The 24930-nt window shown below is 41.6% G+C and overlaps 2 protein-coding genes across 2 annotated transcripts; both read right to left on the reverse strand.

Annotated features, from left to right (window-relative positions):
- Positions 1–1640: 1640 nt before the first annotated feature.
- On the reverse strand, positions 1641–5187 carry LOC149389583 (chaperone (DUF3353)). Its single transcript, XM_089624346.1, has 3 exons — positions 4743–5187; positions 3192–3549; positions 1641–2176 (listed from the first exon to the last, which is right to left on the reverse strand). The coding sequence occupies exons 1-3, from the start codon at positions 5082–5084 to the stop codon at positions 2001–2003; spliced, it is 876 nt and encodes a 291-aa protein (XP_089480472.1). The 5' UTR covers positions 5085–5187; the 3' UTR covers positions 1641–2000.
- Positions 5188–15457: 10270 nt separating this feature from the next.
- LOC149389584 (uncharacterized) lies at positions 15458–16861 on the reverse strand. The gene is made up of 2 exons (XM_089622672.1): positions 16000–16861; positions 15458–15717 (listed from the first exon to the last, which is right to left on the reverse strand). The coding sequence occupies exons 1-2, from the start codon at positions 16859–16861 to the stop codon at positions 15458–15460; spliced, it is 1122 nt and encodes a 373-aa protein (XP_089478798.1).
- Positions 16862–24930: the final 8069 nt, after the last annotated feature.

Here is a 24930-nt window from a genome sequence, read left to right on the forward strand (position 1 = left end):
TTTCCACGTTCTTATCGTGGTCGTTTTTTGTTAAATGTGGAATAGCCGTCGAGTCTCGTTACAATTTATTTGTTTTAAGTTTTGGTCATACACAAATTTGGACGTCTGCTTTAGCGGTCATTTGTCTTTGGGTGTTTGGGTATTCTAAAACATATTCAATTCTAATTTTGAAGCATTTTCATCTTAAATACTTTGGTTTTGTTTTTATATTCTTATCGTGGTTGTTTTTTTTTAAGGGTGGACTAGTCGTCGAGTCTCGTTACAATTTATTTGTTTGAGTTTTGGTGGTACACAAAGTTGGACGTCTGCTTTAGCAGTCATTTGTATTTGAGTGTTTGGGTATTCTAAAAGATATTCAATTCTAATTTTGAAGCATTTTCATCTTAATCTCTTATTTTCTTTGTTCAAAAGTGTTTCATGTGTTATGCCTTGGGCCGACCCTTATAGTAAGTCAAGTAAGCAATCGTTTAAAGCCCATTTATTTTGGAGAAAATTTAATTTCTAATTTAAGCCTCAAATTTTGAAAAAAAAAATCCTAAATTTTCGTATTAATCCAACAAAATATTAAAGGATAAACAAATATGTCAGTTTTTTTGTTTGATTGTCATTGCTAATCAATAGGGTTTATAATGAATAAGCCCATAATTAGATTATTTTTAATGTTTTTATCCGTCATTCACCCATGCCAATTGGAGTTTTATAATCGTCCATAATTTTCACCATATTATACAATAATAATTTTCTCGTTTTTTCATCTCATTTATGCTCTAATAAACTTGAAGGCAAGTTTTAAAAAATTATTTTTTTCATTGAAGCTTATAGTTATAAGGTAAGATTTGAGTTTGATGGATATTTATATTTATATTTTACCTTGTTTTGTTTATTTGCTTTTTAGAACATAGAAGAATTATGCCCACTAGCAAATATGTTTCGGATTAAGAAGAAGAAGAAGAAGAAGAATTGGTTAACTTTCAAAAATTAGATCTTGAAAAATTTATTAAAAAATGATTTAGTAACCAATATATATATATATATATATATATATATAACATAAAGAAGTCAATGAGTATGAAGTTAATGATAATATATTTTATTTTGTATTTTATGAAGGCTATGTATTATTTTAATATTTAATAAAAATAACGGTATAAGGTTATACTTTTTTTTTTTTTTATCAATTTTCTATATCTTTATTGATTTTTTTTATAAGCCCTCGTTTTTAGATTTCGTTTAAGGTCTCATTATATGTTAGGTCGGCCCTGATTACGCCCATTATCTAATAGTATCTCGTGACTTATTATCTATTAGAACTATTAAAAAAATAAAAGAAAAAATTGTTATAAATATCTAAATGACTATTCTCTATTAAAATTATAATTCAGTTATTCAAATATTAAAGAACTTTTGCATACAGTCTCTAGTATGACGCATGAATCATGCTCTTGCTTTGATTTGGGTTATTATTCTTAAATTTTAGATGGTTAAATGGACTATGTGACCAACTCTCCTTTTATAAAATAAGGTAACCATTTGGAAATATATGATATAAATCGATTACTTGACGACTCCTCATGTCAATCTCTTAACTCTTTAAATCAAGTTTTGCAATTTTCTTATTATTTTGTATAAGGAATCTGATATAATGAAAGGAAAAAAAAAAACGACATTACCATGCTCAACCCAATAACATCCCTGTTTACATGTTTAATAACGAATTCTCAAAATGATTTGAGTTTCGCTAGTTTTTTTTTTTTTTTTTTTTTTTTTTTTTTTTTTTTTTTTTTTTTTTTTTTTTTTTTTTTCTAGTAAATTTTTTTCTCATCAGTTCTACTGGCTCCAATGGTGCTTTTGTACAAATATGCAATAATACGTGACTCCTAAAGAAGAGAAAGCAAAAAGCTTTGCAAACGACAACGCATATGCATAATTACAGGTTTCACAGTAGTAGCTACGTCAAAATGACAAGTCTTTTCTCTTGTAATAGCAAATGTAGCTAGGCCTTATCTCAGATACAGGGAGACCAAGAATTGAGAGAAAAGTATAACCTCGCTGACAACGGCTGCCGGAGAATGCAGACCCAGAAAAGGGACTATGTCCACCTGCAACCAGCTCTCAACCGCCGACCCCACCACCGCTCCGGCAACAAGCCCTCCTATCGTTATTATCGTAGACCTACCTGTGTAAGCATCAATGGACTATAGTCCGTTAACAAATTTCGTTTATCTAACCATTAATGCACATTTGACTCGTTTCTGTTTGCCAAATACTACGGAGCTAGATCCCAGCCAATAGTGACTTAAGAGACCTTATAAATATTATTACTCCTCTTGGACAGGATCGCATTATTCTGATGTACTCGTTTGAGTTTTGTGGACTCCGATACCATGTCAATACCACAGGGTTCTACGGAAACGAGGGGAATAACTCATGACCCTATATTACAGTTAATATCTAGAGCGCCATAAAATTTATCGAGTCCCTTCATCTTTTAGATGTAGCAGTTGCAAACAGTGAGTTTTTACCACACTTCAACTGGATCTTCAACTAACTTCATAAGCTCACCACAAAAAGGGATTTAGGTGTGGTAGCTAGCTTGGTCTAGCGGTAATCCCACACACACTTCGACGGAGAGGTCATGGGTTCAAGCCCCCATGGGATGCAGAAATGCATGCCCCTTAGGATTTATTCTAATAAGTATGTAATTTTGGCCAGTAGTGCCACCTACTATGTAATCTTGGCCGATAGTGCCACCTGCGCTTTGCACTGTTAATATATCATGTAATTCTGGCCGATAGTGCCTCTACTTAAAAAAAAAAAAAAAAAAAAAGGGATTTAGGTGAACATAAACAGCTCGATTTAGTCAAAGAAGCAATTATAAATCACCTACTGACCAGACACATAAAGGCTCGTTCCTTCATCCTTCAAGAAAATATCTTACTCATAAACTTCCATGCCGAAATGGAGACAGGGCAGAAAACATTTCTTTTTATTTTTTTATTTATTTATTTTAAAAAGGAGGTTGCAGTACGAAATCATGTATGTTAACATCACAGGATGAACATGAGTTATTAATATCTCTAATTTGTAATATGCGCTTGGGTTTTCAGGGTCTAAAAGATTATCAGTAGCTTCATTCAACCCTAATTATCAATCAGCAAAAAGAAAAAAAGGAAGACGGAAATCATCATTACCTAACTTGGTATTCTTCTTGGTCATGAAGTACAAGGAAGCCCCAAAGCTGCCTGCCAAGATCAGACCGGGAACATCAGACCCGGCATAAGAACCACCAGAGTTTGAGGTCCCGTTAACATAAGTTAAGACCATCAACGCTCCGTAAACGCCCGCCTTTAAGCTCAAGTCGGCCCCGGAAGGGGATTCAACCGTAACGGGCGAGTTCTTCACCGTAGTTTGAAGCCATTTAGGCATTGGTCCGCTCCCCGCAGAGCTTAGAGGCTTAACATCGGCGTATCGGATTCCACTACTCACAACCTTACCGGCCCGCCTCTGAGTTAAGCTCCGCATCAGCAACATGTCATACGCGGCCTCTGCCTAAACGAATTACAATCACAACATAAGCCCGGTTCAAAATCAATCGGAAACCTTTAAAACTGCTGAAAAGTTTACAAATCATAAAACATATGCCTAGATTCAGAATGGTAACTTTTGGGAGAAAATAGCATTCATTGCCCCTACTTTGAGATTGATACTATGCCCCTTTCATGTTTTCTTCTTACAAATGTCCCATGTTTGCATAAAATTTTACACTAAAAAGGAGTATTGATTTGGAAACAAATGTGGAATGGGGCATAGATGTCAACCGCTCAAAAAAATGGGGCAATTCAGTCCATTGACTTAAGCCAGAAACATAAGTGTTTTCAAAGATACGGACAGCTCCGTTCACAAAATTCTGGAAAAATTGACTATCACACTGACCCTTTGGTTCTCCGCTTCATGTTCAGAATTCACAGATTTTGCCTTAATTGAATTAATGAGGGACTGGCATAGTGTTTTGTAATATTTCTAAGCAATATTTTTTTTCCTTTTTGTGAATGTTTTTGTCTTGGACCAACCAGAGATTCTCGACAGCTTCAGTGCACTGGTTTTGTGTCTTGGTTTATGCCAAGCTCTTACTTTCAGTTTCTATTTTCTTGAATTTTTTTTTTTTTTTTTTTTTCCATTTATAATCAAGGTGTATAGACTTGGCCAATCATGTGAACAATATAAAAACCTTACCACTAAAGAAGTCATTTCCATTATTTATTTAATAACCTGGTTCTTTCATCTTAAAACTTCCGCTACTTAAATTTGATTAAAGTTCCGAAGCACTATCATCACAAGCATTAATGAATTCGGATTCCACTAAACAACTAGCTACGCTCACAAATAAAGTCTTTTTCTTTCCTCATAGTTGAATAAATAAAAGGACAAAATTTGAGCTCCTGAGCCCCAAACATACTTATTAAGGTTGCAATTAAAGCACAAACACTAGTTACACTACAGGGCCATTAATCATTTTCAGATTGTCCTAGATAAGCACCAACTATTTATATAAACAAACACAAGCTAATCAACATCATCATATGCACAAGGAACATTGAAATTTCCCTCATTTACCCAAAAATAATTCCCTGCTTCATGAAAATTCTAAAAAATGAACACAAAATAGACAGTCGATCAATCAATGTAATTCACAGAATTCTCAAATTCAGTGCGAAGCGGAACAGTCTAACAATTTATCGTACCTGAGCAATTGCGTCCTGGTCGTCCTTACAGGAAGCGAGAATCGTGTTCTTCGCTCGGAGTATCTCGTCGAACGACGCGCCGTCGGAGACTCCGAGGAGCTTGAGCGCGATCTCCACCGACATCTCGAACGGAGACGAGTCGTCGGCTTGCGAGCTGGCTCGGACACGCGATATCGCCGATCGCCGGAAGGCGAAATCCGGAGTCATCGGCGCCGCCAAATTCCGCCGCCATGGCGCGAATTGTTTGGCGGCGCGAAACGGAGTGGCGATCGGAGGGCGAGAGAAGGGCGAGGCAGCGGCGGCGGAGAGGCGATTGGGCCGGACGGCTAGAGTGGCATCCATGTAAATACGCGACGAGTGTTGTTTTGTGAGGTTTGTTTCTACGGTGGAGAGGCAAAAACGTGAGGCTGGTGTTTTCGTGGCTATGAGCTTTATTATTTATGTGTATGTAATATATGTTTGTATTAGCGTAATCGGATATATATTAACTTTTTAATGTAAAAAAGGACATATAAATATTTTCTTTTTTGTGTCTCCTAACTCTTAAAATAAAAAATAAATTTCCAAAATAATTTCGTCTCGCTTATGATGAAATTTGAAGCAATTCAAAAATATGAAAATTTAATAAATAAATAATTAAGTTTCAATTAATTTTGATTTTATATTAGCAAATTTAATGTACGAATTTTAAAGAATTTCTTTATAACATATATTTAAATGTTCAATTTAATTAATTATGTATGAATGAAACGAAAGATAGTAAAAATAAAATGTACTAATTTTAAAAGTAGACTCTAAACTTCTGTTCATTATAGTATAGTTATTTTTTAGCAACTGTTTATAGTATAGTTGCCGGGTCCTTATAATATCGCAAAATTTAAGTAATAATAAATAAAAAAAGGGTATGTAAATAGCTTTAGTAAAATAAAATAAAACAATTTTAAGACTCTTATAGTACTATCCTATCCTATGTGGAAAAATGTTCATTGATGATTGGAGGTTAAGCTGTAGTAAAAGAGCTTCTTTTAAAAGAAAATCTGTGGAATTCATGTTGTTGGTACTTGGTATGAATGTGAGTTTTTTTTTTTTTTTTTTTTTTTTTTTTTTTTTGCAATTTGTTAATGGAATCTCCTGCCTAACTAAAAAAAAATTAAAAACTTTTATCTGTTTTGTATTTGTTATAGAAAAATTTGATGGCCAATAAATAAAAGAAGAAGAAACTGTACGTTACGGAAATAGCTAGCCAGTATCTTCCTAGCTACACATAATTCAAGCTAATGCATGGATAAGTTCACCTCGATTATACCACTAAATTTAATGACCCGGCAAATTGGACAAAATTATTTACCTAGTTCCAATACAAGAGAATAACTAGTCTCCGCAATAATCCATTGTAAAAGTTCGGAATTTTATGTAAATTGCACAGAACCTTTTTTTTTTTTTTTTTTCTTCCTCGGAACACATAACATTTATTCGAACAAAGAGCAAAATGTTTACATGTAAAGATGGAATATTTTAAAGCGCGTAATTATTTAATTAATTTTAAACTTAATTTTAAGGAATAAAAATGCAAAGACAAAATTTGAGACGAATGACAAACAACGACGAATATAAACGAAAAATGGTGACAAAGGTTTTGAACAAAAAAGAGCAAAGCTTTTAGATCAGGATAAGGATAAGAATAATTGTGTATATATTGTTGAAATAAATGGTAATAAAGAGTATTTATTACTATATGTGAGTGTCTGATTTGTAGTTAAAATTTGAGTTAGGTCCACTTATCGGAATTGATTAATTCATGTGTATTCGTAATTCTCGTTGTGACATGTATACGATCGAATATTTATTTGTCAAAATCGAAGCTAAATTGAACGAGAAATTGATGCACATAATGTGTTGAAAAATATCAATAATTCAAAAGGAAATATGAAAGTGTTGTTGTTGGTAGTGCTAGTATAAGAGTCTCACATGGAATGAGAATGAACAAATGAGTGAGCTTATATGACTAATCTGTTCAAAAAGATTTGGGACCATTAGCGCAACCCAGTTTTGTAGAGGGTCAAGGGCTTAAGCAAGACCAAGTCCACCACACGCACGCGTTGTCGCCGTCCACCAGGACGGAGCAAGTCGCTTGGTTGGGCTGGGCCTGAATATTATTTGGTATTAAGTGGAGTGTTAAAAGCTTGTAACAGGCTACGGTTTTAGTTTTGTAACCGTACGTGTGAAGCCTTGATGACTAGTTTTTAATATCCATAATTGTGCATTTATCATGGACTTATGGAGACGTATTTGTAACTGAGTATTAATGGGGAACGGTTGTAATTTTGCTTGGCCCGTCCTATAAAAAGGAGACTTGATTCTCATTCAAAAGACACACCGAAAACAAGCCTTTCTTAGCACTCATATCTCCATCTCCGAAATTGTTTGATTTTCCCTATGTAGTCTAGTGATAGTTGCAGACATGGTTGTTCTAGTTTGCCAAAGTCGAGCAAGGTTGTGCGTAGCTCGTCTTGTTCCTGCGTTGTGTCTTGAGTGGCTTTTGCTTAAGTAATCCGACACCCTTGGGAGGGCGATAAAAAGCTTCAAGGAAACCGTCTGAGCCTCTCGACGCTTCTGTGATTGTTACCGGTTAAGGTACATTTTAATTTTGTATTTTATAACCTATTGTCTAATTATTTTTCCATTTATTTTCTAAAACTTTATTAGTTTTTTTAATTTATTTTTCCGTAAATTGTCTCTATATCCCACCAATATTACTCTAATATTGCTAACACATGTGTTTCGACATGGTGAGATATTCAAATGTTAATACTATTATGTAAAAGAGATAAAGAGATAAAGTAACAACTCTTTCAAAAAGACTCTTCTCTCTCCAACGAACGCTTTTAACCCAGTTTGGCGCAGCCTCCCTCCCCTTGAGACTATTATGTCTCTTTTTGGGGGAGAGTAGATTCGGAAGCTTTGAAGTTTTCTTTTGTTATCTTCTCAGTATTTTTTTGTTGTATAATGTGAGTATGCTTTTGTCTTCCCTCTTCTTTTGGCGTAGATCTATGAATCCGGCCTCTTTTTTGTGTTGACGACAATCGACAAAGACCAACACCATATTCACCAACATCGTCGATTCTAGAAGGCATCGGCCTCGAAACCTCCGCCACTCCCAGATCTCGTTTCTGAAGACGGATTAATCGTCTTCTACCATTTCAAATTGGGTATCATGTTAGGTTTTTGTCTATACATGCATCTTCCTCATGGTCACATGACCACAGTTTTTTGATTTATCCATCAGCAATTATGGATATTAATTTCAAAAAGTCTTATGTGTGCTCGATTTTTAATTCGCTATTTGTTCTTCCACCTGTTGGAAACATGCACAAAATGGGCATTCACTTGTACTTAGTGGTAGATCCATTTCAAGTTAGGTATGTAATGTATCTTGTACTAAGATGTTATTCTTTTGTATCTATGAGTATTTTACCATAATTCTAATGGAAGCCTCGTGCAATTACAAACAAAAATAAAGTTATATTTTTAGTTTCAGCCAACAACACGCTCGAGAAATTCAAAGGTCAGAAGAAAGCCGATAGCATGCGACAAAGTGCACCGCCCGGTTCGCAGACCGTTTTACAAAAAAATAGTGACATTTGACAACAAAAAATTAGCAAAGCTCTACACTCGGCAACAAGTAAACCATACGGAGAAACATTTGACCTTCACCTCGAGCAGCTTGGACCGCTGATAGACAACCAGATTCCGCTCACAGACTCCCATTGCTTCTTTTTAATCCAGCTAAGAGCCTCTTTGATATCTGTTGTCTCCACCACTAGTGGACTTTTTAATCCCATTCCCACTTTAAAATGTATACCCATAACAACTTCATTGGAGTTCCTAACAATAATACCCAAAATCCATCTCTCGGCGTCCTCTGAAACAGCAGCATCGGCATTGATTCTCGATCACACATCAACGCCATTATTAACTTCCCGTGTTAGAGCCATATTTGCCTCTCTCACCTTGAGCTACACTTCACTCTTGAAACAACACCTTAGCCAACCGAGACCACCTTTATAGCAGTCCATAATTTACCATTCTAAACCTTGTCACATAGCCCAACAAATCATCACTACTGAATGCTTCTCTTCCGCTCGTTTACCCTTAAAGAAACCTTCGATCCATGCCATGAAATCCCATGCTACCAATGGTGCCAAGCATAAACATGCACACCTCCAACACTCTTGGGCAGTGACGCGTGGGATATTTCCCGGAGTCCACATCTCGAACATATGGAACTCACCACTACACCATGAGCCTGAAGATTCGCGAATGTAGGTAGACATCCGAAACCGGCTCTCCATTTCAACTCCTTTACCTTTGGCGGGACCTTCAAACGCCACAAATTTCTCCAAAACAGGTTAGTGCCTTCCTCTCGCCATCTTCCTCGAAACCTCTGTTGGAGACAATATGCACTTATGACTGAGTAGCGCCCATTCACTTCCTACGCCAAATACCATATATCTCGACCACCTTCGTTGTTGATTGGGATTGATAATATCAGCTCATTCGTAGTGTTCGAGAAAATGTATAGTAGAATATCAACATCCCAATCAGATTTTTTGAGCATAAGCAAGTCACAGACCCGCGCCTGATTAAAAGCTCAGTGAGTTGATGTCATAAAGGGGTTATTTTCGTCCAGTAACCAAGGGGAACCTAAAACCCAGGTATCCTCGCCGGAGAAGATCCGCCTTCTACATCCTCTGTAAAAACAAGTCATTTGACTTCGAAACACTCTTCCACACATAGCTTGGGTTATACACCAGCTCAGTCTCCAAAAACTTACATTCATGTCGGAACATGCACTCCCATCTCATCCAACGAATTCTTAGCCCTTGACTCAGAGCTGAAACCTACCCGAATTTATTCATCATTTTCTCCAATCCCTCGCAAATCTCTGTCGAGAGAATAAAAACACTCATGGAAAAATTAGGAAGAGCTTGAGCCACTATTTTCATCATAACTTCTTTCCCCGCTCGAGGTAAAAATGTCTCATCCCATCCTTGAATTCACTTCCTCAACCTCTCCATTAAAAACCCAAGAATGACTAACTTATCTCTACCTATGATATTAGGCAGGCCAATGTATGTAATATTGCTTCCGCATCACCCTCCCGATAACACTCCACACCTCGATTCTCATTTTTGTCTCGATATTTGTGCTAAAAAAGCCGATGACTTTGCGAGGTTCACTTGCTGCCCCAACGCCCGAGAGAAAATATGGAGGAGCTATGTGACATTCTTTACTTCTTGTTTGGTGGCATTACAATAAAAATAGTTGTCATCCATGAAGAGCATATGATAGATTATATGGCTGTCTCTCGCCACACTACACCCGTGGAGCCATTTCCTTTCCTCAAACATGCGAATAAGCGCCGAGAATCATTCCCGCATAAAGAAAAAATAGGTAAGGTGACAAAAGATCTCCTTGCCTAATTATTCGACTCGGAAAAATAGGACCCATTTTCCTCCTACCGTGAATAAAAATTCTGATAAGATATTGATCCATCAATTTTCAAAGCCCATCTTACCCATAATGACTAAAAAATAAACTTCACTCGACTCTATCATAGACTTTGCTCATGTCGAGCTTTAAATTCACATAACCATCATTTCCCCTCTCTTCCTATTGAGATATTGAAGTATCTCGAGGAAAAAAACCATAATATTATCCGAGATTAAGAGCTTTGAGATAAACGCGCTCTTATTTATTATTTTTTATTATTATTAATCATGGACGGAACCACGAGCAAGTCTATTAAAGCCCTCACGTATGGCGGAGGAAAACCGTGGTTACATCGAGGGAATATATCATTAAGAACTCCACGGATGGCGCATGGCGGGACAAGCCCCGACCAACGCGCCTCTGAGTTAACAAGAAGAGCATACCGCGCCAAATTATGAGCAACATTATTACAAGCACGAGGAATGAAAATAACACTAACTTCATGAAAAGCGATGAAACTTGCCTTAATGTCCTCCAAAATGGTGCCAAGCTCCGTCGTAGGCAAGACTCCATTTTTGATCGCATGCACCACTTGGAGACAATCGGATTGAACCACCACCCGGGAGCAATCGAAGTCCTTAGCAAGTGCAAGGCCCCGGATGATGGCGGACGTCTCGGCAAGAGGGGGCGAGAAACCATGGGGCTTAGCCGAGACCTCCGACGCCACAACCACCCCCTTGTGATCTCGGAGTACACACCCGGTCCCGTATCGGTTGTTATTATTGTCGATGGCAGCGTCTACGGTCACCGCAATGACACCAGGTGTCGGAGGCGGCCAAATCTCGTGCGGGTTCTTGCTGCCCCTGTGAGGAGACCTCCTATTCGCAGCTCTAAAGGCCTCGAGAAAATCGCCGGCCTACTCCACAAGCGCCTCGGGGGTCCACTTAGTGCTCTCGGAAATGGTTTTATTTCTATGGTTCCATATTTCCCAAACCAAAACAATAAAGAACTCAAGATTACTAACCTCAACGGACTCCATGGCTTTAGAGAAGATGCTAATGGCGTCCTCCCCGTGAGAATATCTAATTACCTCCCCGAAGCTAGTAAGTTTCCAAATTTTACGAACCCACCGACATCCCCAAATCGCGTGGTTCACCGTTTCCGGACCGCCTCGACAAAAAGGGCAGCGAGAGTCGTCGGTGATTTTTCGACGGTAGAGCCACTCCTTCACCGGTATCCACCCTTTACAAAACCGCCACACAAAGAGTTTGACCTTTGGCGGGAGCGAGAGCTTCCAAAGGGTGTTCCACCACTTAGAGGACGCCGAATGGGTAGACGTGTTGTCAATGGTGCCCACAAGAAGAGTTGTAGTGTGTATTTATGTACATTTGATGTCATATAGTCTTACGAAGACTCTTGCTTGTAACTGCTTATTTATTAATAAAAGTTGAAACGTTCATTCAATCTTCCTTGTCTGAAGCTTTATGATAAAACCTTAGTCTTTTAGTCCATAAACAAACTTAACAACTTACGAAGAGACAAATGTAGATTTGCATGAACAAACTCTTCGTAGTTTGCTTAAAACAATATATTCGCAATCTAAGGGTCAAAGGACTATTGACCTCAGTATGATTGTTAGAAGAATCTATGATGTCTGGTTATGAGGCATTGAGAGTTGGAGACTCTATAGTTCTTCTAGGTATCTTCCGAAGGTACTGAATTGACCAGTGCACTTCTAGAGACAAGATAAGAACAAACCATTTAACCTCTTATGTCTCGAAGTCACTACGTATGAATTGCATCATGCTTACCTTAATCCTGAAATGAGACATGCCATTTCACAGCTTAGTATTCTCATTTGAGAAAGTCAGAGTTCGGACTCACTATATGATTCTGAACAGGGCCTATTGGTGAAGTACTAAGTTGTGAGAATGCCATGAGTAACTTTGTGAAGTTCTCATAGATATGGAATTCATGTACAAGATTGCTGAAATGCAATGTATGTCACCTCATGCTTTGTTCCTTGGAGTGTGAATAAATGAACTGGCCAGTGTCCAAATTGAGTCCTGACTCTTTTGGATGAAACAATGTGACTTGTTAGCTCCTCGTCAATACATTGTTTCTAACTTATTCACAAGCGACAAAGGAGTTGAGGAAATAACAGCTAGAAGGGTAAAATGGTAATCTAGTAAATCCCGACTAGCTGATGACATTCATGAAGGGTAAACATAGATAATATTCAGTGGATCCGCTCATCATAATTAGGTTGAATTCTTGAGTAGAAAATAAATTCATTTGAACCGAGAGATTTTCAGTGTCAACTCTTTAGTGGAGTCAGTTGACATTAAGCTAAACTTGGAAAAAGTTTGTGAACTTTTGAGTCCAAGTGTTTAGCTCAAGCTTTGTTCATTTGGGTCCATGAGGTCACTGTCACGAATCACATCGAGTAGGAATAGTTAAACTGGAAGCTAAGTCAAAACAAGAACGGAAATTGTCAAAAGGGTATTTTTGTCTTTTGAGACATAAGATGAAATGAATGTCAATAAATTTTTTGACAAGGTCATTTGATGACATGCATCACTCGGCCAATACTAGTCTTATTGGGCCTTGTGGATTAATTTCATTTCATAAGAATTTTATTGAAAATTCTTAATGGGCCTTTTTCATGTTGTCATGAACAAAATGGAAAAGCTTCTAGAAGCCCTTTCTAGATGGTGTAGGCGCCCATAATACCCAAAGGAAGAGAGAATATTTTGTGCATGAATGTATGAAGATACTTGCCAAAAGAAAAAAAGGAAACAAATTTCCCCTAAGGGGAAAACAAGGTAGGCGCCCAAAAGGATCAAGAGAGAAGCAAATAAAAGAGGAAACAAATCCAAGGACTTACTTGCTTAGTCTTGGCCGTGACTCTTTGAAGGAAAAGGGAAATTGGCTCATGAATATGTGATATTCTATAGAAGAGGAAACTACCTTATTGAAGTTGAGACCTCTCCTATAAATAGGAGCACCATTTTCTTCACAATTCATTCATCCAAAGTTTTAGAGATTGAGAGCTTATCTCTCTAGACTTGGCCGCCCCTTCCTCTCTCTCTCTCTAGTTTATTTTCGATTTTTTGTTTTGGCACCTAGGTCCTCATTTGACCTAGTGTTTAGCTCTGCGACTTCAAGACTCGTTCTTAAGTCGTAGTGTTTAAAAGTGTCCACTCACTAATTCCTTTATCTCGAGTGATTTAGTGATAGAAACTTTCGTGGTTGCTCGAGGTGCCGAGGAAATAAAGAGAGACGTGCTGCGAGGGGAGACGAGCGTTGCAAACTTTCCAAAAGCTTCTTCAAGGTTCAAGCTTCAAGAAAGGTTAGTAAACTTCTATACTTATAATAGTTTTTAATTACATGTATTTGCTCTTTGTCTAGGTTAGTAAAAACTGTTTTTACTTGAAAAGAAATTTTTTAAAATTCCGCCGCTTACCGAAGCGTTAATTATTTTCTTAAACCCTAGATTGATTCCAACAAGACGAACTTGCCATCGGAGAGGACAAGCTAGCCCGCCAATACCCGCTTCTAACCGTGTATTCACCATCCTTCGAGAAGTGCCACCTTAGAGCATCGGCCGCCCCCACTCTACTCGTCGGTATGGTGAGAATGGCCTCCGCGTCTTCGCTCACGAACATATTTCGGACCAAGGCTTCATTCCACCCCCCCGTCGTGATTTTTAAGCTCCGCCACACACATATTGCCCGGTATGAAGGGAGGGTCGGTTAGGGAGAAATTATTAGCCCGGGGAATCCATTTATCTTTGATCACGAAGACCGACTCCCCGTCACCCACTCTCCACCTTGAACCCGCCGAAATAATCTCTTTCCCCCAAACCAACCCGCGCCAAAGATTAGACCCGATCGAGGGATAAGTGGCTCCGAGAAGATCCCCTTCCGGGTAGTAGCTTTCTCGAAGAACACGCTCAAGGAGGCTGCCCGGTCTTCGAATGAGGCGCCACACACTCTTAGCGACGAGAGTTTGGTTACATTTTTCCAAGTCACGGAACCCGAGGCCCCCTCGCTCTTATGTTTGGTAAGGGCTTCCCATTTGCACCAATGTATCTTCCTTTCCTCCCCGCTATTTCCCCACCAAAACTTCGCAACCGCTTTGTGAATCACAGAAATGAGAGTTTTAGGGAGGCGAAAACAACTAGCCGCGTAGCTTGGAATGGCTTGGAGGACCGACTTGAGGAGCACTTCCCTCCCGGATTGGGAGAACCAAATTCCCCTCCAAGACTTGATTTTCACCCACACTCTCTCACGAATAAAGGCGAACACCTCGACCTTCCGCTTGCCGGTGAGAGTAGGAAGACCGAGGTAGCGTTGATGGCACTCCTTGATAGACACTCTGAGTCGCGAGGCTATATCGTCTCTATCCGCTTCTGGGACATCCCTCCCAAAACTAATATCGGACTTGGAGAAGTTGATCACGAGTTGACCGGAGGCATCGGAGTATGTCGAAAGGCAGCCCAAAATTGTCTCACACTCCTCAAGACAAGCCCGGAAAAATATGAGGCTATCATCGGCGAAGAGCAAGTGCGAGACCCGAAGATTTCCATGGCCGAAACGGATCCTCGTAATGTTTCCCCGCTCTTCCCTTTTTTTGAGAAGACACGAGAGGCCCTCAGCGCAAATAAGAAAGAGGAAATGGGAAAGTGGATCCCCTTGACGGAGCCCTCTTTCTAGAATCACCTTCCCGCGCACCGAGCCGTTGATGTTGAAAGAGTAGCTCACCGACGTGACACATCACATCACTTTCTCCACCCACTCCACGGCGAAGCCAAGCTTGAGCATCATTGCTTCGATGAAGGGCCACTCCACCCGGTCATACGCTTTGGCCATGTCAATCTTAAGGGCTGCGGAACCCCCGTTCTTGAATCTACCCCTCTTCATCGTGTGAATCCCCTCGAAGCAAACCATGATGTTGTCAAAAATTTGGCGGCCCCCAACAAAGGCTCCTTGGTTCTCCGAGATCACCTCCATCATATAGTTCTTAAACCTCGCCACAAGACATCGAGAAACCACCTTATAAATCACATTACAAAGGCTAATGGGGCGGAACTCACTAACCTTGGTGGCGTTGTCGACTTTAGAGATCAAGGTGATGACGGTGTCATTGATGTCCGCGACCGAGCCTCCCTCATTGAGAATACCCAAGCAAGCCGTCGTAACCCGATCACCCACGATCACCTAGTGCTTCTGGTAGAATAGGGTCGGGAAACCATCACTGTCAGGTGCTTTGATGGCGCCCATCGAGAAAACCTCCTTCTTCACCTCTTCCTTTTCAAACGGCCTCAGCAACTCGCGATTCATATGATACGTGACTCTCGGTTTGACACCTTCGATCGCCTTTTCAATGCACACAGACGAGGGCTTGGAGGAAGTGAAAATCCCCTTAAAGTAGGATGAGATCACCTCTTTAAACCCCTTGTCATCTTCCCTTTTCGAGCCTTGCTCATCAAGAAGCCATCAGATACTATTTTTTTTCTTCCTCGTCGAGGCCCTTCGGTGGAAAAGAGTGGTGTTTTTGTCACCGCACTTCATCCAATGCAACCTACTCCGTTGTCTCCAATACCTCTCATCCTTCTCGAAAAGAGCGTCAAGTTGCCGTTGTTCACGACCCAAATCACCCCTACCTATCCCAAGGCACGAGTCACCCGTTCTCCGTACCAACTCCTTCTATTTTTCGATCGTAGCCCTCAAGTCCGATTTCTTGCCCACCCCCCAACTACCAAGAGAGATTCTGCACTTCCGAAGAGACTCAATAAAAACCGGTAAACCAGCCCCCATACAAGAGTCCCACGCCCTCCGAACTTGCTGTCTGCAACCCTCATCGTCGATCCAAGCCTCCTCAAAGAAAAACCGTCTTGGACTTCTCGGGGACGACCTCGACCTCTTCCCATTGGTGGTCATGAGAAGGGGCCGATGATCCGAACTCCAATACTCGAGGTGGAACACCTTGGCCATCGGGTAACGAAGCTTCCACTCTGAGTTAACGAGGCACCGATCAAGCCGTTCTTCCACGTTATCCAGGTCCGAGCTGCGTCGCCACGTAAACCGCTCCCCTTCATAACCCAAGTCTTCGAGATCACAATCCTTCAACATGTGCCGGAACGAGTCAAGAAGATAAGGTTCTCTAGCCCTTCCGTGGCTAAGTTCGATATTCTCTGCCACCTCGTTGAGATCTCCTCCCACTAACCAAGGCCCACTGTGCGGAGCCAAGACACGTCGCACGAGCTCCCACGAGAACTTTCTATTACTCGCCACCGGATCTCCGTAAAGACCCAAAAATTTCCAACAAAACCCATCCCCGTCGGTGATCCACCCTTCGATGTGAAATCTCGAGTACGACCCCAACACAAAACGAATCGAGCTCCGCCAAAGCAGCAACAACCCCCCACTCATGCCCACGTAATCCACCATAAAACAATTCTCGAACCCCAACAGTACACGAACTATCTCAGCCGCTCTACCCTTAAGTTTGGTTTCCGACAAAAAGAGTAAGTCGGGCCTATACTTAAACGAATGCGATTGGAGAGCTCTCTTCGTCCCGGGATTTCCCAATCCTTGGACGTTCCAAAAGAGGGAATTCATTGCTCCCGGTCGCCCACAACCTCCTGGGGCGCCGCTTTAGTTGTCGAGGAGTCCACCGCCAAATCCGACACCAACGAGCCAGAAAACACGGGGGAACAGAGGAGAGGTGAGGCAGTTCCGGAGGCCTCCTGTAACTGCCCCATCATGTTCATAGGAGGAGAAGGGGCTTGGGAGGAGGAAACCTCACTGGCCACACTAGCAGGGGACGACTCTTTCGGGTGTGTCTATAGACGATGTTCATGTGCTTGGCGAGCCTTCTTTTTCCACGAGTGCTTGTCCGCCAAAGAAGTTCTTGACCGCTTCTGATTCACCAAACCCACGCTCAACCCTTCTCGTGCCAGGGTCCCCTGCCTAAGCGGTTTCTCATCGCTACTCCAAAAGTTCGCCTGGGTCGGACTCCCAGCACCAAAACAGAAACCATCGACCCTGGGAGGGGCGCGGGTCGGTTTAGAGACATTCTCCACCTCCGAGCTTGCATTACCCAGCGAGTCGCCGGTCTTATTCGCGAGATCCACCTTCCTTCGGCCCTCTTCCCTCGCTCCCGGGGTGTCTCGCGCTGATTGGCGCAAGATCGGGTCAGCAAGCCCACCAGGGGAAAGAGGCTTGGAATGGGCTCTATTATCCAGCCCAACTGGGTTTTTAGCAGACTGGCCCCGCCCATTAAGAACTTCAATGGTGTTCCTGATATTCTGTGTGACGTGTCTTCCTGACTGGAACAACCTATCCTCTTTATCTTTCTCATAACGTCTAGTATCGGGAAGAGGCGACCTAGACCCCCCAGCGTCTCCCGAGGTGTCATTCCCATCTCCCTTTGATTGGGCCGCCTCAGAGAAAGGCTCGGTATGCCCTGATTGGGTCTTGGGACTCTGCTCCCCCTGACTGTGTGGCCCACGCGCATTATCCGAGGATGAGTTCTGGGGTTGGGCTTCACGCGCGATCGCCTGCGCAACTGGAGACTGAGAGGAGGTGGCCGGCACCTCTGGGTCAGATCGTTGGACATGTTCCTTCGCTCTTGGATTCTCTGGACCCTTCTGAAACTTCGATCTCTCGGAGGGATCAAGGTGAGGAGTATCGTCCCCCCCTGGTTAGGGTCCGTCGAGTCCATCGGGGTGGGATCCAAGTTCGGAGGGCCCCTCCCCGAATCCTCACATTTTCTTTTACCATCCCCACGATCGGCCTCAATCTTGAACACCGGTGCCTTGATCCTGTTTGGAGCAGCACCAGCCAGAAAGGTTCCATATCCGAAGCCCTCCTTCGGTCTCTCCACCGGAGCCTCCCTAGCCGTGCACCTCTCCCACTGATGCCCAATGAGGCCGCAATGGAAGCAAAAAATTAGGAGTCTCTCGTACTTGACTTCGCACCACAGCTTCTCTGCGTTTTTCCCAAGTTGGACCGGCATTCCCCAACGGAGCGGTTTCGAAATGTCAATCAAGGTCCTGACACGGATGAAGCTGTCCCGTATCCTACCATTCCGGTCCGTATCAACCTTCAGGACTTTCCCCATCTTGCCTCCGAGAATCTCTCCCATTTTCGCCGTCGTCGCAAGCAACGGGAGGCCGTGGAATTGGGTCCAAAACCTCGCACTCGTGAACCTCCCCGGGGAAGCAGGTGAGGTCTCAACAAGGCCTTATCAAAGAGCCAAGGTTCGTTGTCGAGGACTTTTTTCTTCTCTTCTATAGAGCCAAAGCAGAACTTCAGCGTGGAGTCTTGGAGCTCACTAATCTCCAGGCCATTTTTGACATTCCAGAGGTTGCCAATAACATTCTTCAAAGCCTTCTTGTTATAACTTTTGTCCGTAAGCAGTTTGCCGATCAACATGTTCTCCGCTTCTGCCCTTCCTTCGTCTAAGGTTTCCTCATCAATGGCTACAACCATATCCTCATCTTCAGTCACGTTCAGATGACTCCATTTACTACACAAGTCGTCCATGTCCTTACAGGAAGGAATTCCACCAGGGAAAGCTCTGAAGCTCAGTGGGAACTCGGAGAATTTTTTTAACTATATGGCCTTACTTCGATGATAGTAAACGCGCTCTTATTCTACTTGTTTCCATTTGTGTTTAGAAACTCTAATACTGGTATGTACTGTTATGATATATTAAGACTTTATGTAAATAAATTCAAAATATATAAAAATTATCGGCGAGAAATATAATATTATGTAAGTTCTTCTGGTAGTACGCTAGAACTTCACCAAATTTTAATGTTAATTTGATTTTAGCTATTATATGACGTGCGCAACATAGAAAGAAAAAAAAAACGAGAAAAAAAAAAAAAAAAAAAAAAAAAAAAAAGAGAAAGAGAACATTTTCATCAATTAATAATTATTGGAATCAAGAATCACATACGTGCCCACATTATTTTCACAATCTCCCAAGAATAAGCCAGGAGCGGAAAATTGAGAATGAAAAAAAATAACCCCAAGTTACGTTACGTGTCACACTTTTTTTAATATTTAAAAATTATTCTATTTTTTTCACATTTTCAATTTAATCCATGATATCTCCAACCTAAAAAAATCTACAATTTACGTGTCAAACATTAAGAATATATATATATATATATATATATATATATATATATATATATCCACGCGCTTCGCCGGTATAACTTAAATGTATGTAATAAATTAACTCATTTACAAAAAAATTCTTTCAAAATTGCTCATTTTATGGTTGTTTAACATTGGCATACATATCTTGCTAAAAAATTTAAGAACGCCTAAATGAAACACGAAAAGAGGATAGTGAAAGTAGTTATTTAGTTTGGTGCAAAAAATGACTAATGGTAGAAACAACGACATGATGAAAAATTTTATATCAGCTAAAACTTCGTAAAAATAAAAAAAAAATAAAAAAATAAAAAAAAAACGAAGAGTCTACTTATAGGGCCATGTAGATGAAAATCATCTAAAAATATCTAGACTTAAAATTTTTTAATTTTTATCCAATAATGATGATTATACTATTATCTAGAATTATGTATTTCAAATAAAAAAAATTGCATTTGTTGTTGTCAGATATAATGATGACTATTACTGTACTACTATCTAGAAAAATTAGATGTTGTTAAGACTAAGATCAATGATGACTATCAGTATTTTTGTTAATATCTTAAAACTAAAGAGCAAATTTGTCATTACAGCTTAACGTGAATAGAAAACTGAGTATATGTGAATAGTAAACCCTACTTCTTCATTATATATATATAATATATTATTCTAATCATTTTAACCATTTTTTAAAAGACTTTAACCACTTTTCACATATCTCATTTTAAAATATGCATATGCTTAATTTGTATCTTTTATATACAATCATATTTTTATTTTTTATTTATTTCATACAGGCATACAAACAATAAAATAAAATGCAAATCGAAAAACAAAGTTGGACATATCAAAAATTGGCACCGTTTGACATAACTTTGCTTTTAAAAAAAAGTGTTTTTAGATTATACTTTTGAAAATAGCTATTTTTTTTTCAAAAGTTGACACGTGTTTGATATACTGTTTTTAAATTAGCTTTTGCCGGTAGCAAAAGCAGATTTAGCGTTGGTATAATAAACATGATTATATAAAAAAAGACCAAAATAGACATTTTTTAAATATTAAATAGTAATTATTAGTGTAGTGATTCATATATATAATTATGATTGCAGCTCCAGGATTGTTTTTTCCTTCAATGAAAAAAAAACCCATAGATGAAGAAAAGGGTTTATTAGGAGATTGAGTCGTTATAATGTATCACGATTACAGTTTAAATTTTTTTAATGTAAAGAATCTGAAAATTCAAAGACTGGTGGTGCATTTCACACTTCTTGATAATATTGTTTTGATTTCAAGCTTTTAGAGATCCTATAGTATACGTGTTAATGCGATTTCTCGGATAACATTTGCGGGACACATCTCGGGGTGTGAGCTTGCGACGTGCCTCGATCTTTTGTTGTCAGGGTCACGTTTCCTCGGCTCTCAAAAGGATTTGTGTTTTTTGAGGAACGAGTAGGGTGAATGGGGGGTGTGACCGTGCTCTTCGTGAGCTGCCTACGTACCCGCTTTGCGGGATCTGGTCATGACGTAGTTCAGGGCGAGTGTGTTTGCTACGTGAATGGATTCTTGGATTTTTGTTTTTCTTCCTCCCGTCGAGAGGTGGCTCTCGGTCTTTGTTTATGATCCGGGATAATTTTGAAGTTGGGAGAGTATTTGGCTGAGAGAATTCTGGGGTTGAGAGAATATTTTGAGTCGAGAGAATGACTTGAGAGTGAATTCCCTTTTGAGTTGAGAATGAATGAACTATTTATAGGAAAAAAATCGGTGCTTGGCGCTTGCCGCTTGTCGCTTGGCGCTTGTCCCTTGTCGCTTGTCGCTTGCGCTTGGCGCTTGTCGCTTGCGCTTGGTGCTTGTCGCTTGGTGCTTGGCGCTTGTCGCTTGGCGCTTGTCGTTTGGCGCTTGTCGCTTTGCGCTTGTCGCTTGTCGCTTGGCGCTTGTCCCTTGTCGCTTGTCGCTTGCGCTTGGTGCTTGTCGCTTGGCGCTTGTCGTTTGGCGCTTGTCGCTTGCCGTTTGACGCTTGTCGCTTGTTATGTCAATTTTTGCTATCCGGGTGTTACTTATACCATGTGAAAATAACGACATAACATTAACCCCCCAGTTTCTTGAGCGACTTGTCGAGCGAGAAATTTAATTTGAATTCCCTGAGAGCTTCGTCGTTGATGTCTTTAGACTGTTTGGTTTTCCATTTGTGATTTAGATACGTATTTTGTAGCGGTATGCCTCGTGGGGCGCAACTTTGCAAACTTTAAGTCCCGTGGGACGTGACCTCGTAAGGCTAACCCAGTGGGGTTGATCCCGTAGGATTGAGTCCCGTGGGACATGGTCCGTAAGGCTAACCCCATGGGGTTGATCCCGTAGGATTGCGTCCCGTGGGACGTGGCCTCGTAAGGCTAAATCTCGTAGGATTGGGTCCCGTGAGACATGGCCTCGTAAGGCTAACCCCGTGGGGCTGCGTCTCATAAGACGTGGCCTCGTAAGGTTGATCCCGTAGGATTGAGTCCCGTGGGACGTGGCCTCGTAAGGCTAACCCCGTGGGGCTACGTCTCGTAAGACGTGGCCTCGATAAGGCTGATCCCGTAGGATTGAGTCCCGTGGGACGTGGCCTCGTAAGGCTAACCCCGTGGGGCTGCGTCTCGTAAGACGTGGCCTCGTAAGGCTGATTCCGTAGGATTGAGTCCCGTGGGACGTGGCCTCGTAAGGTTAACCCCGTGGGGCTACGTCTCGTAAGAGGTGACCTTGTAAGGCTGATCCCGTAGGATTGAGTCCCGTGGGACGTGGCCTCGTAAGGCTAACCCCGTGGGGCTACGTCTTGTAAGACGTGGCCTCGTAAGGCTGATCCCGTAGGATTGAGTCCCGTGGGACGTGGCCTCGTAAGGCTAACCCCGTGGGGCTGCGTCTCGTAAGACGTGGCCTCGTAAGGCTGATCCCGTAGGATTGAGTCTCGTGGGACGTGGCCTCGTAAGGCTAACCCCGTGGGGCTGCGTCTCGTAAGACGTGGCCTCGTAAGGCTGATCCCGTAGGATTGAGTCTCGTGGGACGTGGCCTCGTAAGGCTAACCCTGTGGGGCTGCGTCTCGTAAGACGTGGCCTCGTAAGGCTGATCCCGTAGGATTGAGTCCTGTGAGACGTGGATGCGCCTTGGTGGCGTGAATCTCCGAGCGTCGCCGCTATCTCCCACGTCTTCTCCGTGGCTTATGCGATCGAAAGCAGATGGACGCGAGTGTCTTGTTCTTGCCTCAGAGAATGAGTGAAAGCTTCGCGATGCGGCTTGGTGGTTTCGTGGACTTGGCTCAATCACCGTTCGGAGAGCCTCACGCACCTTATGATGTTGGTGACGTTCACGATTAGCTCTCGCCTCCGCGAGGACAATGCGCCTGATGTCACAAATACTCGGGTCGGGGGCGTCGTCGCTAACCTCTTGGCGGGGCTCGAGGTCTTGGTCTTCAAGGTTGGGGTCGTTGTTTGGACCTTGCTCCGAGTCTTGTATCTCGGGTCCCAATGGGATATACTCCGGTGCGTCTCGTTCGTCTTGATCATTGAAGATGTCTCCAATGACAGTGCCGTCGCCTCCGATCCTTCCAATAATGCCGACAAGTTGGAAGAGACTTGTCTCAATTCGCTCTATTTGTGCGTCTCGGTCGTCAGGAACGGGCACGGGGTGAGTCTCGTCACGATGGTTGTTGTTCTCTTTGGATTGGCGGGCCCGGGCACGAGTGTTGAGTGCAACGCTTCCCGTCGGGGGGGGGGGGGGCGCCCTCAGAGATGGCTAAGTGGTTAGCCATTTGTTATCGGTGAATTTTGTGGTCTTCTGCGAGGGAAGTGAGTTTGCCGGTGGAGAACTCGTGGTTGTTTTCGAGTACCCCTCCCTCTAGCGCCAAAATGTTAATGCGATTTCTCGGATAACATTTGCGGGACACGTGTCGGGGTGTGAGCTTGCGACGTGCCTCGATCTTTTGTTGTCAGGGTCACGTTTCCTCGGCTCTCAAAAGGATTTGTGTTTTTTGATGAACGAGTAGGGTGAATGGGGGGTGTGACCGTGCTCTTCGTGAGCTGCCTACGTACCTGCTTTGCGGGATCAGGTCATGACGTAGTTCAGGGCGAGTGTGTTTGCTACGTGAGTGGATTCTTGGATTTTTGTTTTTCTTCCTCCCGTCGAGAGGTGGCTCTCGGTCTTTGTTTATGATCCGGGATAATTTTGAAGTTGGGAGAGTATTTGGCTGAGAGAATTCTGGGGTTGAGAGAATATTTTGAGTCGAGAGAATGACTTGAGAGTGAATTCCCTTTTGAGTTGAGAATGAATGAATTATTTATAGGAAAAAAATCGGTGCTTGGCGTTTGCCGCTTGTCGCTTGGCGCTTGTCCCTTGTCGCTTGTCGCTTGCGCTTGGCGCTTGTCGCTTGCGCTTGGTGCTTGGCGCTTGTCGCTTGGCGCTTGTCGTTTGGCGCTTGTCGCTTGCCGCTTGCCGCTTGTCCCTTGTCGCTTGTCGCTTGCGCTTGGCGCTTGGCGCTTGGCGCTTGTCGTTTGGCGCTTGTCGCTTGCCGTTTGACGCTTGTCGCTTGTTATGTCAATTTTTGCTATCCGGGTGTTACTTATACCATGTGAAAATAACGACATAACAATACACAAGTTTTTATGTAGTTGCTTACGTTCTCCAGCCTCATGGTTTGTGATATTTTTATACTTAATTATATAAATTATAGGAGAAATTGTGAGTTTGTTACGTATATGATTATATGGAATATAAAATGGGTTTGTTAGAGAAATTATAAGAGAAAAGGTCACCTCTATACCCAGAAAGTAACGCAACAAATCATGATCTTTCATATCAAAGCATCGAGCCGAGTCATACTTTAATGATTCAATCTCCTCATATAAGGACATAAGGATACGATATGTACTTGTACGCTTGACAAACAAGGAAGAATCATGATGACTAGGAAGAAATCCAAGAGGGATGATCACGGGGGAGAACTTCTAAAACCAAACACGAAGAGCTTGTCTGAGGCTATAAAGATGGGCATTGTACCGCTCCAGAGGCTCATCAGATTTGGTATTGATCTTATAGACCCAACGAGAACCAATGGCTCATTTCCCCTATGGCAACGGTACGAAGTCTTAAGTGTGAGTCTGATGTAGATCGAGCAGTAAATTCCTCAGCCACAACAGTCTACCAAAAAGGGTAAACAACAACCTCTCTATATGATAAATGCTCAGACAGAAAGTAAAGAGGCACGAGAAATGAAACAATAGAGTGTGAAGAATAAGCAAAGTCATGAAGTTTAGTGGACTTATAAGGACGAGTACGTGTCTCGAGAACCAAAGTATCAGTGGGTATATCCTCATTGGTGTCGATATAAAAAAGATCAATACAAATAAGATCTTACAAAGGTTATGTGATGAGAATTAGGGGAACATAAAAGAAAAGAACATGCTCTAAAACACAACATGACGAGAGACATACAATTTTTGCTAATCTGATCAAAACAATGATATTCTTTTTTACTAATACCATAACCCAAAAAG

This window comes from Urtica dioica, chromosome 8 (assembly GCF_054948205.1).
Source record: "Urtica dioica subsp. dioica isolate 48M chromosome 8, U.dioica_male_clone48M_v1_H2, whole genome shotgun sequence".
Taxonomy (NCBI): Eukaryota; Viridiplantae; Streptophyta; class Magnoliopsida; order Rosales; family Urticaceae; genus Urtica; species Urtica dioica.